The 19,239-nt window shown below is 45.7% G+C and overlaps 1 protein-coding gene across 1 annotated transcript in view; it reads left to right on the top strand.

Annotated features, from left to right (window-relative positions):
• Positions 1–2,251: 2,251 nt before the first annotated feature.
• PTPN12 (protein tyrosine phosphatase non-receptor type 12) overlaps positions 2,252–19,239 on the top strand; it is a 100,211-nt gene continuing 83,223 nt past the window's right edge. Inside the window, exon 1 of the mRNA XM_062211461.1 lies at positions 2,252–2,377. Coding sequence (XP_062067445.1) covers positions 2,279–2,377 — 99 coding nt within the window. The 5' untranslated portion in view covers positions 2,252–2,278. The remainder of the gene's footprint in view (positions 2,378–19,239) is intronic.

The following is a 19,239-nucleotide window of genomic DNA, read 5'->3' as shown; positions in this document are numbered from 1 at the left end:
ACATTTGAAAGTGGAGGTAGGGGCAAGCCCTTTTGGCCTAGTGGTTAGGACTTAGACTGGGATGCCTGCAACACACATCATACCTGGGTTTGAGTCCCAGCTCTGGCTCCTGACTCTAACTTCCTGCTAATGTATAATGTAGCTCCTGGGAGGCAGCCTGGTAGCTCAAGTAATCAGGCTCCTGCCACCCATGTGAGAGACCTGGATTGAGTTCCTAGCTCCTGGCTTTGGTCAGACCCTGATGTGGCTGTTGGGAGCATCTGGGGAACGAACCAGTGGAGGAACAGAGCTTTGTGTTTCTCCTGTTAAAAAAAGAACAGTGGAGGCACTCCTAATTGTCTACCTATTTCTTTGCCTTTGGTCTAATTTCTCTCTCCATTCTAGGGGCAAACAGGTATCTACAGCCAACTATACAGGTAGAGGATTTAGCCCAGATTCTGACTTTTTCTTACATCCAGTGAAATTGACTCTTGGTATCTGGTTAAACGAAAGTCACCTTAGAAATTAAACTATTCCTCTGAATTTTCCAGATGCAGAACCAAACTCTCTTCATGCACACACAGCTTAAAATGGCCAGGAAAAGACAAGGGCACATTTGGAGGGGCACGTTTTCATGAGGAGGGCCCTGGTAAGCATCAGATGAGTTCTTTTAAATAGAAACATATTCCTTTAGGAAGAGCAACACACCCATCTTCTTCAAGGTTTTCATTAAATTCCATGGTGCTGCTCATCTAGCAAAAGCGTGGTAACCCAGATATGGTATAAACCAAAACCCCTTGACCAGTCTGCTTCGCAAAAACGCGTTCTTTGTGCGGATAAGCGACCAACGTCCACGCATCGAATCCTTCGCTTCTGTCATACCACCAATCTACGCTCCTTGGTGAGGGGCAGTGTGGTGTTGTAGCGAAAGCAAAAGGACTTCAGGTCTACTTATGGTCTGCTAAGGAGCTGCCGGGGGACCCTAGGCAAATCACTTTATTTCTAAGAGGAGGCGCTAGACCAGGAGCGGTAATTCTCTGATACCCAGAATCACAAAGCCGTATACATAAAGTCCGTTCCCCGGAGTCTGTCGTTCAGTGCTGGAGTGCTGACTCCACAGGCAGGAGGACGAATTCCCTGCAGTTCATGAATCACTGAGCCCCTAGCAAGTATTCGGTACGTGAAGCACACTCCGGACTTCAGGCGCTCACTCACCTCAGCTTATACGGATTTGCAAAGACAAAGTCTTTTCACCCAAGAAGCGTTTCGCTTCTGTCAGCCGTAGCCATGCCTTAAAGAGCCAAAGCCTAAGCGGCGTCCACTCGCCACACGCCAACGCCAAGACCAGCGCCTACCAGCCAGCCGGGAACCGGGCGGCTACGGTACTACAATTCCCAGCATGCCTTTCTTCCCACCCCGCCCGCCCCGCCCCGCTCCCAGACTCGCACAGACTGGGACTTGTAGTCCCAGCCCCCGGCTGGCGGCCGCGCTGCAGCACTCTCGAAATACGCTTTTCTTTCCCGGTAGGCGGTGAGACCGCCAAGTTCCAACTGAAGTCTTACTCCAACGGATTAGGGTTTGCTCTGCTCAGCGTCGTGTTCCCGCCTCCAGAGGAACCAATTCCTCTCTCCAGTCCTGAAAGCTCCCGAGTGGGCCACGCCCCGGAAGTGAGGTCAGGCTGCCCAGGCCGCCGAGGCGCCTCCCAAGCCAATCCGAGCCGGGACTGCGGCCGGCGGGGCGGGCTGAAGGGGGTGGCCCGGGGCTGACGAGCGGGGGCGGGTCGGCGCGGCGGCGCGCTTGGGGCGGAGCCGCTTCCCGGGGCCGCGCGTCTGGGTGGCGGCGGGGGCGCGCCCGTGGGGAGAGGCGGCTTGCGGCTGCAAGTGGGGGGTGGGGGGAGGAAGAACCGGGAAGGGGGGGGGCAGGGCGAGCGGAGAGCCGTGTTCCTGAGGCGGCGGCGGCGGCGGCGGCGTTTCGGACGGAGGAGGAGGAGGAGGAGGGCGGGGAAGGAGGATGGAGCAAGCTGGGGGTGGGGGTTGGCGCTAGCCGCAGCGGCTCGCCTCGCACTGTCGGAGAGCGGCGGCTGCTCCTGGAAGTTGTGGTGCCGGGAGCCGGGCCGGGGCCGGGGCCGCCTCAGCCGCCGCCTCGGGCGGTGGGGAGGAGGAGGGAGCGGCGGGGCTGGGCGGGGGTCGGGCGGGGAGGGACCGGCAGGGGGAGCGAGCTGGGGAAGACGGAGCGGGCTCTGCGCCGGGCGGGCGGGCGGCGGGGGGGCCAGCGACCGCAGCCGGGGGGACGCGGGAGGATGGAGCAAGTGGAGATCCTGAGGAAATTCATCCAGAGGGTCCAGGCCATGAAGAGTCCGGACCACAATGGGGAGGACAACTTCGCCCGGGACTTCATGGTGAGTCTCTCCAGCTCGCTGTCGCCTCCTCTCGCCGGCAGCCGAGCCCCCCGCTGGCTCTCGCAGCCGGCCCGCGGGCGCTTTGTGTGCGGCGGGAGGGGGCGCGCACCCGCGCCGAGGGCCGGGTGGTCTCGCGGGCCGGCGCGGGGCTGGAGATCGCCTCCGCCCCTCGGCCTCCTTTCTCCTCCCGGTTTTTGCAGCCCCCTTTTGCGGACGCCCTGGGCGTTAAGGGCGCGGCCCCGGGGCCAAGCTCGCAGCCCGCACCGCCCCCCGCGACCACCTATTGTTTCTCGGGCCGGGAGCCCGAGGCGGATGCGGTGCAGGCCGGGGTGGAGGGCTCGCCTTTGCACACCTCTGGCCCTTCTGAAGGGGCGAGGCAGCGTGTCTGGCTGCGGGCAGGGGCGCAGTGCATCGCGGCTGACGAGGGTTCGGGGGTGCAAAGGTTGGCATTCGCTCGTGGTGTCCCCTTGCCCAAGCCGGCCTCCCAAGGCAGCAAGGTAGGACCTCTGCCTGTTTCGGGGTTCGCAGTTACCTCCAGCGTTTGGCCAAGGCTTGTTAAGGAGTCTCACGGTTCACCTCTTTTGCACTGACCCTCGTTCGACCGTCCCGTCTCCTGTCCTGGGACCCACGTTTTCAGGTGGTCTTGGGGTCAGAGTGACTTGAGGTTGAAGGGCGAAAGCGTGGGTAGGGGGATCTGCCTAAGGAAGCCTACTTTGGACTCCCCTGGGGACATTGGCGCAGGCGGAGGGGATGTGACTATCACTTCCTATCCGGGGTGGGGGTGGGGAACTTGGGAACAATAGTCCTGGTGGGGCGGAGGCGACGCACGGCCGGAGCCCTGAACCGGGAGATAACCTTCCCGCCTCCCTTTCCCCCTCACTTTCCGCCCTGTGCTAGTGCAGACCGGCTCGAGAGGAGGCGAGGGTTAAAAGGCTGGTTGGTGAAATTGCCCTAGATAGACCCCGGTTTGGGGGTCAGATTGCAAGGCGTGGGACCAGAAGTCGACTTCCTTACATTACCCCCTCCCCGCCCCTTTTATTTTTCTGCTGGACAATGTTCCCTCTAGGGTTGTTTCCCGGCTCAGGAGGCGGTGGTTGTGGCGGCTGCTCCTACGGATATTGCGCAAGACTAGGGCGTTGGAAACCGTGGAGGTCTCTGGAATGGAAAAGGAAGTGGGACTTTGGGAAGTGGTTTGCTCCCTTAGCCTTGGCGGGGGTTGGGAATGGGAAATCAGGGAGGGAAATTTTTGCTCCTGGGGGATCAAGGTACTCCTCCGAGAATAATGACTTCACTGTGAAATGCGCTTAGGAGGATACACAGTTAAATGTCTGTAAAAATGAATGGATAGCAGACTGGCTGGTTTTTGTTTCGAAGCGCATTCGTTTTTAAGGTGCAGGTGAAATGGTTTTTAGTACTGAAATACTTCTCCACATTCTAAAGAGGCTTTGGTAAAGATTGAGCGTTAAAGGAGTTAACAACTTAGGTAGGTCCCTGGCCTCACACAATATTGTCTTATTAATGAGCTTTGAGAGACCCACCTCCCCAGACCAGTCATAGAGGACAGGGGTTAAGGTTTTGTTGGTATTTTTTGAAGACTTGAAGCTACAGATTAAGCAATCTCTTTCTTATAATAAGCATTTCTCATGATATTTAGTCTATGTATTTCTGAAGCAGTGCTTTGTGAGAATTTCATTGTGTTGGTATCTTTTGAATGGTGTTGTTTACAATAATTAGATGGAGCCCCTTGTTTTACTGCTCTGTAGCAAAAGTTAAAATTTTTCCTTTGAGTGTTTAAAATATTTAAAACTTGTTTTTTTCAGTTATAGAAGAACTTGGCTATGGTAGAACAGGTGGAATGGTCCCTGGCTAATTTTTGCTTGCATGTTACTCATCTGGTTATCCCTGGGCACATTGTGTGAGGAAGGAGCCTTGTGTTGTGATGCAGGCCCTCTGAGCAGGTGCTGAACTCCTGCACAGGGGAAGCAGCCCGAGGGCTCATGCTTTGGGGATGAGTCAGGAATTCCTAGGGTAGATTTTTGTTCTTAAGGACTACCTGGGTTTCCTTTTTCTTCCGTAATACACATATAGCTAGGTGATGTTGCATTGGAGATTTGATGACTAAGGCTGTTCTTTTATGGTGCTTATTTTTTAAAATTTCCTGGCTTGATAAGCAATAGCTATAATTAAGACTGCTGGTAGCTGGTACTTTTTCCCTTGATGGAATGCTGAGGAACTGTGTCTCTGTCATGGAAAGAGAATAGGTTAGCTGATGGATTTATTTCTTAAATTCTGATAGGGGAGGCCCGGAAGAGGCTCTTGGCTCCTGATTTTGGATGGGCCCAGCTCCTGCTGTTGAGGCCATTTAGGGAGTGAACCAGCAGATGGAAGACCTTTGTCTCTCCCTCTCACTGTAACCCCACTGCTCAAATAAATAAATAAATAAATAAAAATAATGCCTTACACTTAGAAAGGTGAAATGGGCATTCAAACTTGTCTGACAGCAAGCATGGTCCTTTGTCCATTATTTTATATGGCCTTCTGTTATCTCTGTTAATGTTTTTAATGCTTCTGTGTCACCCTAACTACATATACCATTTTGTATTCCTTTTTAAATTTTTTGAAATGACTTTGTCTTTACTCATTTTATTTATTTGAGAGAGAGCTCCCATCCTCTGGTTCACTCACCTAATGCCCACAGCAGCCCAGGGCTGTCTCCCACAGGGGTGACAGGGATCTGACTACTTCAGCCATCACTTGCTGCCCCCCAGAATGGGGGGAAATGGAAATTGGGAATGGAACCAAGATTTGAACCTATGCAGTCTGCTATGAGAATTTGGGGTACCAAGTGATGTTTTAACAATTAGGCCAAACATACACCTTCCTGGTTTTTTAACTTTACATTTTTTTAAAAGATTTATTTATTTGTTTGAAAGGTAGAGTTGCAGAGAGGCAGAGGTAGAGGCAGAAGTGAGATAGAGCAAGGTCTTCCATCCGCTGGTTCACTCCCCAGCTGGCCTCAATGGCTGGAGCTGTGCCGATCCAAAGCCAGGAGCCAGGAGCTTCTTCCAGGTCTCCCACACAGGTGCAGGGGCCCAGGACTTAGGCCATCTTCTACTGCTTTCTCAGGCCATAGCAGAGAACTGGATTGAACCGGTGCCCATATGGGATGCTGGCACTGTGGGCAGGCAGCATTATCTGCTATGCTATAATGCCAGCCCCTTAACTTTACTTTTTTTTTTTTTTTTTTAATTCTTTGACAGGCAGAGTGGACAGTGAGAGAGAGACAGAGAGAAAGGTCTTCCTTTTGCCGTTGGTTCACCCTCCAATGGCCGCCGCGGTAGCGCGCTGCGGCCGGCGCACCGCGCTGATCCGATGGCAGGAGCCAGGTGCTTCTCCTGGTCTCCCATGGGGTGCAGGGCCCAAGAACTTGGGCCATCCTCCACTGCACTCCCTGGCCACAGCAGAGAGCTGGCCTGGAAGAGGGGCAACCGGGACAGGATCGGTGCCCCGCCCGGGACTAGAACCCGGTGTGCCGGCGCCGCAAGGCGGAGGATTAGCCTGTTGAGCCACGGCGCTGGCCAACTTTACATTTTTATAAGAGCTTTTATTATTATTATTACAACAGCTTTGTAACAATTTTAGGTGGTTGTATAATGTTTTACCTGATGACTTATTTTATAGCATAACCATTTCCCTAGGGTTGAACGATTAATCCATTCTGTTTTCTGCTATTGTATATAATTCTGTGATTAACACTCATAAAATGTCTATTTTTATTATTATATATCTTTCCAGTAGTAGAGATGTTAAATAATTCAATACAAATTCATAAGTAACTCTTTTTTACAGATTTATTTATTTGAAAGAGAGTTTCAGAGAGAAAGGGGGAGAGAGAGAGAGAGATTACCCATCCTCTGGTTCACTCCCCAAGTGGCCACAGTGGCCAGGGCTGCGCTAGGCTAGTTCTAGGAGCCTGGAACTCCATCCAAGTGTCCTGTGTGGGTGGAGGGGTCAAAGACTTGGGCTGTCTTCCACTACTTTCCCAGATGAATTAACAGGGAGCTGGATGGGAAGTGGACTAGCCAGGACACGAACCCACATCTATATAGGTTGCTGGCGTTGTAGGTAGTAGCTTAACTGGCCGTGCCACAACACTGGCCCCCTATGAGTAACTTTCTTGAAAAAGTTCTCAGTTTATAAAACTGTCAGTAATGTATACATGTTCATATAGTTATCCAGTCTTCATCTTAATTTCTGATTACCATTAAATATAGACACTTTTCCAGCTGTCATTCTGTGGGTTTTCCATGCTTGGCCTTGGCCTGTTATGCCCTCTTCTTAAAGAGGAAGAAATTAAGGTACTGCGATTGTGTAAACTATGGCTCCCAGATTGTTACCTGTTGAAAACATGCTGATTTTGCTAATAAAATTAGCAAGCAAACAATTTTGTGTAAGGTTTAGAACTTGGTTTAAACTATGTTGACTTTTAGTCGTTACAAGGTTAGTGGACTACAGTCATGATAAATAAGTTTACAAGGTAGCGTGATACACATTCATGATTGACAGGTTTAGGTTTTTTTTTTTTTTTTTTGACAGGCAGAGTGGACAGTGAGAGAGAGAGACAGAGAGAAAGGTCTTCCTTTGCCTTTGGTTCACCCTCCAATGGCCGCCGCGGCCGGCGCACCGTGCTGATCTGAAGGCAGGAGCCAGGTGCTTCTCCTGGTCTCCCATGGGGTGCAGGGTCCAAGCACTTGGGCCATCCTCCACTGCACTCCCGGGCCATAGCAGAGAGCTGGCCTGGAAGAGGGGCAACCGGGACAGGATCCGGCGCCCTGACCGGGACTAGAACCCGGTGTGCTGGCGCCGCAAGGCGGAGGATTAGCCTGTTGAGCCACGGCGCCGGCGACAGGTTTAGGTTTTACTCTGTACAGATTCCCCTGAAATGGTGGGAAGGTCCCTTGATCATGCTTTGAGAACTAGTGAGGCAGCACTTTGTACATGGTAAAAGCGAAGGGTGATGCTGGGATAGGTAGGGGCTGGATTTTAAAGGGTCTTACAGCTACGCTATATTTAGATTTTATTCTATAGACCAATAATAGTACTTGTGAACAATTCTGCACTGCAACTCTTAAGTCACAGGGCAAGTGAGGAGGTGTTCAGAAAACAGACGTGCTGACCTGACACGTCAGCACTATTGCCCCATTCTCCTCCCCTAGCCTGCTCCTGAAGATTACTGTGAGTCTTCGCTTAGGATCACTCAGATAGATTTCTGTTAAAAAAAAAAAATCTCAGCGTCACTGCTCTGGTTCTTGGGAGAGACATTTGTTTGAGAAAGTTGATTCTGATGACAGTATGAAAGATGACACTTAGGAATCTGTTAAAAAAAAATGTGGGATGTGAGTCCCTGAATTGAACTAAGACAAGGGGAACACAGAGTATACAGTGGATCTGATAAGAATCTCAGAGATTCACTACACATGAGTTACAAAGGAGAAAAAAGTTCAGTGATAACATCTTGATTTGTGTTACAGATACCAGATAGTGCTATCATTATCACCCAAGCTTTAGAAGAGGTACCATTTGGTAGGAAAAGGGATAAATGAGGAAAAACAAGTAGAGGGGACCAAACAAGATTATGGGAAGAGTTGGCAGATACTTGACCCAGCAGTTAAAGAAGCCTTCATCCCTTGTCAGAGTTACCAGGATTCGATTCCAGTTCCTAACAACAGCTTCTTGTGAATGTGGATCTTGGGAGGCAGCACCGATAGCTCAGGTAATGGAGTTCTTGCCACTCAAGTGAGAGTTCTGAACCAAATTCCTGGCTCCAGGCTTTGGTCCCGGCCCAGTGCCACTCTACCCCAGCCTGATAAGGGCATTTAGGAAGTAAGCTAGTAGATGGAGGCTTTCATTCTGTGTCTGCCTCGCCCATAAAAAAGTAAGTCAATCTTTTTTTTTTTTTTTTTTTTTTTTAAAGGAGATGAGGCCGGCACTGTGGTATAGTAGGCTGAGCTGCAGCCTGTGATGCTGGCATCCCTTGCAAGCACCAGTTCAATTCCTGACTGCTCCACTGCTGATTTAGCTCTCTGTTAATGTGCCTGGGAAAAGCATGGGAAGATGGTCCAAGGCCTTAGGTTCCTGCCACCCATGTGGGAGACCCAGAAGGCACTCCTGGCTTCAGATAGGCTCAGCTCTGGCCGGTGTAGCCATTTGTGGAGTTACACAGTGAATGGAAGATTCTCTCTCTCTCTCTCTCTCTCTCTCAATTCTGCCTTTCAAATAAAGAAAGAAATCCTTTAAAAAAGATTCACTTGAGATTCTAGGAGGAAGTTTCAAGAGAGAAGAGGGTAAATTTAGCTTTGGATGTGTTAAAACTGAGTAACTGTGCCGATGCTGTGGGATAGCAGGCAAAGCCACCACCTGTGATGCTATGTGGGTGCCAGTTTGAGTCCCAGCTGCTCCACTTCGAATCCAGCATCCTTCCTGGGAAAGTCCTTGGGTCCCTGCACCCATGTGGAACACCCAGAAGAAGCTCCTGGCTCATGGCTTCAGATCGGCTCAGCTCTGGCCATTGTGGCCATTTTGGAGAGTGAACCAGCAGATGGAAGATTTCTCTCTCTGTCTCTCTCTCTGTAACTCTGCCTATTAAATAAATGAATCAGTCTTTAAAAAGAAAAAAAAGATGTGCAATAGAAACATGAAAATCAGGGTTGGAGCTGTGGCGCCGTAGGTTAACGCCGTGGCCTGAAGCGCTGGCATCCCATATGGGCGCCGGTTCTAGTCCCTGTGCTCTACTTCCGATCCATCTCTCTGCTATGGCCTGGGAAAGCAGTAGAAGATGACCCAAGTCCTTGGGCCCCTGCACCTGTGTGGGAGACCTGGAAGAAGCTGCTGGCTCCTGGCTCCAGATCGATGCAGCTCTGGCTGTTGCAGCCATCTGGAGAGTGAACCAGTGGGTGGAAGATCTCTCTCTCTTTCTCTACCCCTCTCTGTAACTCTGCATTTCAAATAAATAAAATAAATCTTAAAAAAAAAAAAAAGTGGAAATCAGGATTGCTGGCAAGATAGAGTTGAAGATTTAGGTAGATGTCATAAGCATGTAGGAGGTAGTTGAAAGCCTGGGAAGTGGGTTGGCTTACCTGACAAGCATATAGAGGGACTAGGTTTAGGTTGAATAGGTCAGCATGAAAGAGCAGCCAAAAAGAATTGGCTAGTGATTGTTCCTGAGGTGTGGTCATAGAGGAGGGATGGGAACCAGAGATGTCGGAAAAGCCTGGGAGAGCTTCACGGAAAGGAGTTCATACAGGAGGCAGATAATGCTGGGAGCACTGGAGAAGTGAGGTTGACAAAGTACCTATCTCACGTGGCAGGAAGAGTACTGTGGTGACCAGGAGAAGTACTTTGGGATTGGGGTACAGAAAAAGCCAGATTGCTATGGGTTGAGGACAGAATAAGTGAAGTCTGAGTATAATTTCCTTCCATTTAAAAAAAATTATTTAAAGATTTTTATTTATTTGAAAGGCAAGAGTTACAGAGAAAAAGGGGGAGAGAGAGAGAGAGAGAGAGATCTACTTGCTGGTTCACTCCCCCAAATGGCCACAAGCCTGAGGCTGGGCCAGGATGAAGCCTGGAGCCCAGTACTCCATCCAGATCTCCCACTTGAGTGTGGGGGCCCAAGCTTTTGGACCACTGCTTTTTGAGGCCAGTACTGCTATGCGAAAGTAGGTTGTAGGTTGTAGAAGTTGAGGAAGACATAGGTGGAAAGGAGAGCTCCGCTCACATGCCTTGTCTTTTTTTTTTTTTCTAATGAGAAATAGAGAGTACTTTCATATTTTTTGTCATGTTTTTCTTTTTTGAAATGATTGTTGTGTAGGTATAATTTTAAAAGATAAGAGCTTTGTCTTTTGGTTAAATAAGACCTATGAAGTTTCAAAGTGTAGACTTGAAATATTAGAAAACAAAAATGAGAGGCCAGCACTGTTGCATAGTGCGTTAAAGCCCTGACCTGAAGCGCTGGCATCCCATATGGGCGCCGTTTCTAGTCCCAGCTGCTCCTCTTCCAATCCAGCTCTCTGCTATGGCCTGGGCTAGCAGTGGAAGATGGCCCAAGTCCTTGGGTCCCTGCACCCTCGTGGGAGACCTGGAAGAAGCTCCTGGCTTCGGATCGGCGCAGCGCTGGCCATTGCAGCCATCTAGGGAGTGAACCAGAGGATGGAAGACCCCTCTCTCTGTAATTGTCTTTCAAATAAATAAAGTAAATCTTTAAAAAAAGAAAGAAAGAAAGAGAGAAAGAGAGAGAGAGAAAGATAGATAGATAGATGAAGGAAAGACTGAAACCTAGAAAGACCTGATGCTGCAGAGGCTAGTTAAGTACAAAAGTTTTCATTGTTACTATTCAATATTTTTTTTATTATTATTATTTTGACAGGCAGAGTGGACAGTGAGAGAGAGAGACAGAGAGAAAGGTCTCCCTTTGCCGTTGGTTCACCCGCCAATGGCCGCTGCGGCCGGCGCACCACACTGATCCGAAGGCAAGAGCCAGGTGCTTCTCCTGGTCTCCCATGGGGTGCAGGGCCCAAGCACTTGGGCCATCCTCCACTGCACTCCCGGGCCATAGCAGAGAGCTGGCCTGGAAGAGGGGCAACCAGGACAGAATCCGGCACCCCGACCGGGACTAGAACCCAGTGTGCTGGCGCCGCAGGCGGAGGATTAGCCTATTGAGCTGTGGTGCCGGCCACTATTCAATATTGTGGCTTATAGGTTCTTAAAAATTAATAACAGCTTTATTGAGATACAATTTCCTAGCATAAAATTCAATTATGGTGTATGATTCAGTAGTTTTTAGTATATTCATGAAGTTGTGCAGTCATCACCACAGTTTTAGAACATTTCATAATCCATGTTAGTGGAAACCCATTATCCACTCATAGTGTCTCTAGGCAACCAATAATCCATATTGTCTCCATAGAACGTTTCATAAAAATATATATGTGATGTTTTGTGACTGACTCCACTTAGCATGTTTTCAGGTTTCATCTATGTTGTAGCATGGATCAATAGTACTTTATTATGGCTAAATACTATTCCATTGTATGGCTATCATATTTTGTTTATCCACTTATCCCTTGATAGGTATTTGAGTTTCCACTTTCTGGCTTTTAGGCATAATGCTACTATGAACATTAGAGTGCAGGTTTTTGTTTGAGTGTATGTTTTCATTTCTGGTAGATGCCAGGTCACATGGTAACTGTTTAACTGTTGAAGAACTACCAGATTTAATTCAAAGCTGCTGTGTGTTCTACATTCTGCCAGAAGTATATGAGGGTTCCAGTTTCTCTACATCCCCAGCAATACTTGTTATTGTCTGTGTTTTAAATTACAGGCAACTTAATGGGTGTTCAGCCGAAGATTTTTATATTTTAACCACGAAGACAGAAGTGAATGCCTAACTACAGTCGTGGCTCATTGACATAGTATAATAAAAATTTACCTCAAGTGTTAATTCTCAAGAATGTTTTACTGTATTTCCTTTTGGAATGTTAAACAACTGTTCATTTTTATTGAAATTTTTTTATTTTTATTTTTTAGATAACATTTTTAATTTACATTACTGTCAAATTCTTAATGCTCCCCTAAGTGAACATTTAGAGCTCAACAAATGAAAACTAAAAAGACTGTAGTTCACCAGAAATATAAGTAAGGGCTGTCAATTATAATCTAATGAAAAAATGTATTTCATTCAAAACAGTAAATTTTAAAATAGTCACAGCTCATTAAAATTATAGTAGTATATCACTCTTAACAATTTGACAAAGATTTGAAGTTTGACAAAAAACAGTAGGCAAACTGATACAGGCATTTCTTTTTTGTTTTTATTTATTGATTTTTGTTTTAATTTTAGCTCCCACATATAAGGAGAACATATGGTATTTGTCTTTCTGTATCTGGCTTATTTTATTCAACATGATGTCCTCCAGTTAGCAATCATTTTGATGCAGATGATAGGATTTCATTCTTTTTTATGGCTGAATAACCATTGCATATATGTATATATACACACACACACCACATTTCCTTTATGCACTCATCTGATACTGGACATCTTGGTTGATTCCATGTTTTGGCTATTGTGGACAGTGCTCCTATAAAGATGTTAGTGCAGGTATCTTTGATCCAACATGTTCATGTCTTTTGGGTATAGTACCCAGTAGTGGGATTGCTGGATCATATAGTAGATCAATTTCTAATTTTTTAGGAAATCTCCGTACTGTTTTCACTGTAGCACTAATTTACAGTATGTGAAAGTTCTCCTTTCTGGACATCCTCACCAGCTTTTGTTACTCTGTGTCTTTTGGATAATAGCCATTATGATGGGTGAGGTGATACCTCATTGTGGTTTTTGATTTACATTTCCCTAATGGCTAGTGATGTTGAACATTTTTCATATGTTTGTTGGCCATTTGTATTTCTTCTTTTTTTTCTCTCTCTCTAAAAGATTTATTTATTTGAAAGGCAAAATTTCAGAGAGAGAGAGGGGGATGGATCTTCCATCAATGGTTCATTCCCCAAATGACTGCAAGGCTGGGGCTGGGCCAGTCTAAAGCCAGGAGACAGGACCTTTATCTGCGTCTCCCACATGGGTACAGGGGCTCGAGCACTTGCACCATCTTCTACTTTCTCTGGTGCATTAGCAGGGAGCTAGAGCAGAAGCTGCCCTTATTGGATGCTGACATTTCAGGCAGTGGCTTAACCTGTTACGCCACAGTGCTGGCCCCTGTATTTCTTATTTTGAGAACTGTCTGTTGAGGTCCTTCACCCATTTCTTAGCTGGATTGGTTATTTTTGTTGTTGAATTTTTTGAATTTCTGATATATTCTGGATATTAATCCTTTTTCAGGTAGCTTACAAATACTTCCCATTATGTTGGATGCCCTTCACTCTGTTGATTGTTTCCTTTGATGCACAGAATCTTCTGAGTTTGGTGTAGTACCACGTGTCTGATTTTGTTTTTGTTACCTGTGCTTTGGGGGTCTTTTCCAAGGAGTCATCACCTTTACCTGTGTTTCCCTACATTTTCTTTCAGTTCCTTCATAATCTCATGTCTTAAATTTAAGCCTTTGATCCATCTTGAGTTGATTTTTTTTTTTTTTAAGTTTTAGTTTTTATTTATTTATTTGGAAGTCAGAGTTACGCAGAGAGAGAGGTCTTCCATCTGCTGGTTCACTCCTCAGTTTGCTGCAACGGCCGAAGCTACGCCGATCCGGAGCCAGGAGCTTTGTCCGGGTCTTCTCATGGGGGTGCAGAGGCCCAAGGACTTGGGCCATCTTCTGCTGCTTTTCCAGGCCATAGCAGAGAGCTGGATTGAAAGTGGAGCTGGCACCCATATGGGATGCAGGCACTGCAGGTGGCAGCTTTACCTGCTACACCACAGCGCTGGCCCCGATTGAGTTGATATTTGTATATGGTGAGAGGTATGGATCTAATTTGATTCTTCTGCATGTTTACATTCAGTTTTGCCAGCACCATTTAATGAAGAGAGTGTTCTCTCTCTAGTGTTTCTTTTGTCAGAAACTAGTTGGCTGTATGTATGTGGATTGATTTCTGTATCTCTTTTCTGTTCCATTGGTCTGTGTGTTGATTTTTATGTTAGTACCATGCTGTTTTAATTACTATAGCTTTGTAGTATGTTTGAAGTCAGGTGTTTGGTAGCTCCAGCTTGACCTTCTTTACTCAGGATCACTTTGGCTATTCTGAGTCTTTTGTGATTCCATATGAATTTTAGGATGGTTTTTCCTAATTCTGTAAGGAATGCCATTGGCATTTTTGTAGGTATCCACTTAATCTGTAGATTGCTTTAGGTATCATAGACATTTTAATTATATTCTTCCAATCCACAACCAAAGAATATCTTTCTATTTTTGTGTTTTTTTCTTTCATCAGTGTTTTATAATTTTCAGTGTAGAGATCTTTTAATTTGGTTAAATTTATTCCTAAATATTTGATTTTTATGTGTGTTTTTGGCTATTGTGATTGGAATGTCTTCTTCATTCTCTTTCTTAGAGTTGATTATTAGCATATTAAAAAGTTACTGTTGGGGCCAACGTTGTGACTCCAAGTTAAGGGACCACCTTGCAATGCTCATGCTGATGCCGGCATCCCATATGGGTGCTATTTGTAGCCTGGCTGCTCCACTTCTTTTTTCTTTTCTTTCTTTCTTTTTTTGAAGATTTATTTATTTATCTGAAAGTCAGTTAAACAGTGAAAAGGAGAGGCAGAGAGAAAGAGAGGCCTTCCATCCCCTGGCTCACTCCCCAATTGGCTGCAATGGCTGGAGCAGGGCCAGTCCGAAGCCTGGAGTCAGGAACTTCTTCCAGGTCTCCCACGTGGGTGCAGGGGCCCAAGTACTTGGGCCATCTTCTACTGCTTTCCCAGGCCATAGCTCAGAGCTGGACTGGAAGTGGAGTAGCTGGGATTTGAACCAGCACCCATATGGATGCCAGCACTGCATGGGGCGGCTTTAGCTGCTATGCCACAGTGCTGGCCCATGCTCCATTTCTGATCCAGTTTCCTGTTAATGGCCTGGAATTCTGAAAGATGACCCTAGTGATTGGGCCCTTGACACACATATGGGAGACCTGGAAGGAGCTCCTGGCTTCACCTGCCAAGCCTTGTCCCTTGAGGCCATTTGTGGGAGTGAACCAGCAGATGGAAGATCTCTGTGTAACTCTGCCTTTCAAATAAATAAATAAACACATCTTTTAAAAAAAATACCAAAAAAAAGTAGCTTTTTTTAAACAAACAAACAACACAAAAAAGCTACTGGTTTTTGTATTTTTTTTAATGTACAGCTTCACCAGGTTTATCAGTTCTAACATCTTTTTGGCAGAGTGTTTAGGTTTTGTATTTACCTTTAGAACAGTTACCTTTGCTTTTTGGTGTCAGTATTTGACATTTGGTTTGGCAAAAGGGTTTTGAAAGGATAATGCTGAAAGCAAGACATTAACATTTAGATAGACTTAATTTCTTATTTATATTTAAAGAATTCTGTGTTTCTATAGCACTTGGTTAATTAGATTCATAAACATGTACATGTCTGAGTTCTGTAGACTGAAAGTCAGCCTCTAATGCTAGACATGGGACTTAATTATCTTTGTATCTCCCTTTGCTTAATATAGAGCCTGGTATTCAATAGCCACTAATGTCCATTGCATGAGTAGAAATTATAGGCAAGCTTAATGCTGTAAGACAGAGATCTTTACTTCAGGTGAATTCTTTTTTTTTTTTTTCTTTTTTTCTTTTAAAGATTTACTTACTTACTTGAGAGACAGAGTTAAAGACAGAGAGGGAGAGACAGAGAGGTCTTTCATCTGCTAGTTCACTCTCCAAGTGGCCACAGTGACCAGAGCTGGGTTGATCAGGTCCAGGAGCTTCTTCTGGGTCTCCCAGGCCAGTGCAGGGGCCCTAGCACTTCAGCCATCTTTTGCTGCCTTCCCAGGCCATCAGCAGGAAGCTGGATTGGAAGTGGAGCAGCTGGGTCTGGAAGTGGTGCACACATGGATGCCTGTGTCACAGGCGGATGCCTAACCTACCTACACCATAGTGCTGGCCCCTCAGGTGAATTTTTAAAATGATCCAGTTGTCTCTTAGACCAGTGTCAGACCTGCACAAAAGAAAATGTAGGATAAAGAACTAGACTGAATTCAAACCTGTTAAATTAATATGACTTTATAAATTGCAGATTCCACATAAATTTGAAAAATAATGCTAGAGGTATACACATACATCTCTGGACACAGATTGGTGTGTGTAGGGATTCAGGGACACATAAAATAACTTATCTACTTATGTATCTGCACCCCATGAATCACACATTGGGGACATTAGATTTTTTTTTTTTTTTTTTTTTTTTGACAGGCAGAGTGGATAGTGAGAGAGAGAGACAGAGAGAAAGGTCTTCCTTTTTGCCGTTGGTTCACCCTCCAATGGCCGCTGCGGCCGGCGCATCGCGCCGATCTGAAGCCAGGAGGCAGGTGCTTCTCCTGGTCTCCCATGCGGGTGCAGGGCCCAAGGACTTGGGCCATCCTCCACTGCCTTCCCGGGCCATAGCAGAGAGCTGGCCTGGAAGAGGGGCAACTGGGATAGAATCCGGCACCCCAACTGGGACTAGAACCCGGTGTGCCGGCGCCGCAAGGCGGAGGATTAGCCTGTTAAGCCACGGCGCCGGCTAGAATATTAATTTTAATAAGATGTCCAATTTTAAACTTTTGATTTTGGACTTAAGCAATAAAATCCAGATATTGTGTCACTGACATCTCTTTAAAAATAGTAAACCTGTAGATATTTGGGGAGTGCTTATAAGTGGTAGCACTTCTCTCCTTGCCTCTATTTTCTTATCTCTAGTACTCACTTTCCTAAAATACCTCTTTCAGTGTTGGCATCTATATACTAATGGAAACTATACTGATTGCAAAATCAGGAGATCTGAATTGAATCCTGGTATTGCATGTTAATTTTATTTTTTCTTTAACATGTTTATAAATACCATGTTGGGAACATGGTTTAATTTTCATGATAGAAAAAAAAAACACTCAAGGTTCCCTTTGGTGGCCATTAATTAATTATTGGAAATTTGGGGCCAGCACTGTGGTACAGCAAATTAATGCCTTGGCCTCAGATGCCGGCATCCCATATGGGCTCTGGTTCTAGTCCTGGCTGCTCCACTTCTGATCCAGCTCTCTGCTGTGTGTCCTGGGATAGCAGTAGAAGATGGCCCAAGTGCTTGGGCCCCTGGCACCTGCATGGAAGACCCGGAAGAAGCTCCTGGCTCCTGGCTTTGGATTGAATTCCCACCAACAGTGTTCAAGGGTGCCCTCTATTCCCTCTTGCCATCACCATTATTTTTTTATCTTTCATCTTTTTTGATAATAGCCTAGTTAAACTGAAGTAAAATGATATTTCATTGTGGTTTTGATTTGTAGTTACCTGATGAATAGTGATGTTGATAATTCTTTTGTCTACCTTTTGGCCATATGTATGTCTTCCTTTGAGAAATATCTGTCTAGATCTACTGCCCCTTCTTAAATTGGATTGTCTTTTTGTTATTGAATGCCTTATATATTCTGGTTATTATCCTCTGTCATATAGATCACTTGCAAATATTTTCTTCCATTCTGTAGGTTGTCTCTTTACTGTTGAATGTTTCCTTAGTATGCAGAAACTCTTTAGTTTGGTGTATTCCCATTTGTTTGTTTGTTTGTTTATTTTTTAATTATTTTATTTACATGAAAGAGGGAGAAGGATCTACCATCTGCTGGTTTCTTCTCCAAATGCCTGCAACAGCTAGCCCTGGGCCAGACTGAATCTAGGAGCCTGGAATTCATTTCAAGTCTCCTAGGTGGATGATAGACACCCAAACACTTCAGCCATCATCTGATGCCTCCCAGGGTGTCCATATTTGCCTTTGTTTCCTGTGCTTTTGGGATCTGATCCAAAACATCCCTGTCCATTACAATGTCCTGATGGCTTACTCCTTTGTTTTCTTCTAGTAGCTTCATGGCTTCAAATCTTATATTTAGATATTCAATCTATTTTGAGTTGATTTTTGTACATAATGAGAGATCGAGGTCTGGTTTCATTCTTCTGCATGTGGATATCTAATTTTCCCAGCACTATTTTATTGAAAAGACTGCCAACTATCTTTTTTCAGTGTATGTTCTTAGCACTTTGTCAGAGATCAATTGGCTGTAGATGGGTGGGCTTACTTGTACAGTTGCTGTTCTGTTCTTTTAGTCTATGTGTCTGTTTTTTTATGCCAATATCACACTTTTCTGTTTGTTTTTAAGTCAGGTGGTATAATACCTCTTCCTTTTGTTCTTTTTGCCTAATATTGCTTTGGCTATTCAGGGTCTTTTGTTCTACATAATTTTTAATAGGGTTTTTTTCTAGTTCTATAAAAATATCATTACTGTTTTAGATTTGTTTTTATTTGAAAGACAGTGATGGAGAGAGGGAGACACTTGATAGCTTCTTGATAGAGTCTTCGGGATTTTCTGTATTTAAGATCATGTCAACAAACTGACACAATGTGACATTCTCCTCTCCAGATTGGATGTCCTTTATTTCTTTGCTCTGGCAAAGACTTCCAGTACTATACTGAATAAAAGTGTTGAAAGTAGTTATCCTCGTCTTGTTTCAAATCTTAGAGGGAAAGCCTTCAACTTTTCTCCATTTACTATAGCATTACCTGCTGATTTGTTATAAGTAGCTTTTTTAAAAACAATTATTTATTTGAAAGGCAGAGTTACACAGAGAGTAGGAGAGACAGAGAAATCTTCCATCTGCTGGTTCATTCTTCAAATGGCCATAATGACTGGAGGTGGGCTAGGCTGATGCCATAAGCCAGGAGCTTATTCCCGATCTCCCATGTGGGTGCAGGAACCCAAGGACTTGGGCCATCTTCTGCTGCTTTTCTCAGATCAACAACAGAGAGCTGGATCAGAAGTGACCGGCACAGTAGGTTAAATATGTTTGTGGTGTGGCATCCCATCTAGGCGCTGGTTCAAGTCCCAGCTACTCCACTTCTAATCCAGCTCCCTGCTGATGTCCTGGGAAAGCAGTAGAGGATGGCCCAAGTGCTTGGGTCCCTGCACCCACATGGGAGTCCTGGAAGAAGCTCCTGGCTCCTGACTTCAGATTGGCTCAGCTGTGGCCGTTGCGACCAGTTGGGGAGTGAAGCAGCAAACGGAAGACCTTTCTCTCTCCGTCTCTCCTTCTGTCTGTAACTCTGACTTTCAAATAAATAAATAAAATCTTTAACCAAAAAAAATGAAGCAACTGGGACTGAAACCGATGCCCATATGGGATAG

Source organism: Lepus europaeus, chromosome 1 (genome assembly GCF_033115175.1).
Source record: "Lepus europaeus isolate LE1 chromosome 1, mLepTim1.pri, whole genome shotgun sequence".
In the NCBI taxonomy this organism is placed as follows: domain Eukaryota; kingdom Metazoa; phylum Chordata; class Mammalia; order Lagomorpha; family Leporidae; genus Lepus; species Lepus europaeus.
This window is presented reverse-complemented; position numbering and strand designations above follow the sequence as displayed.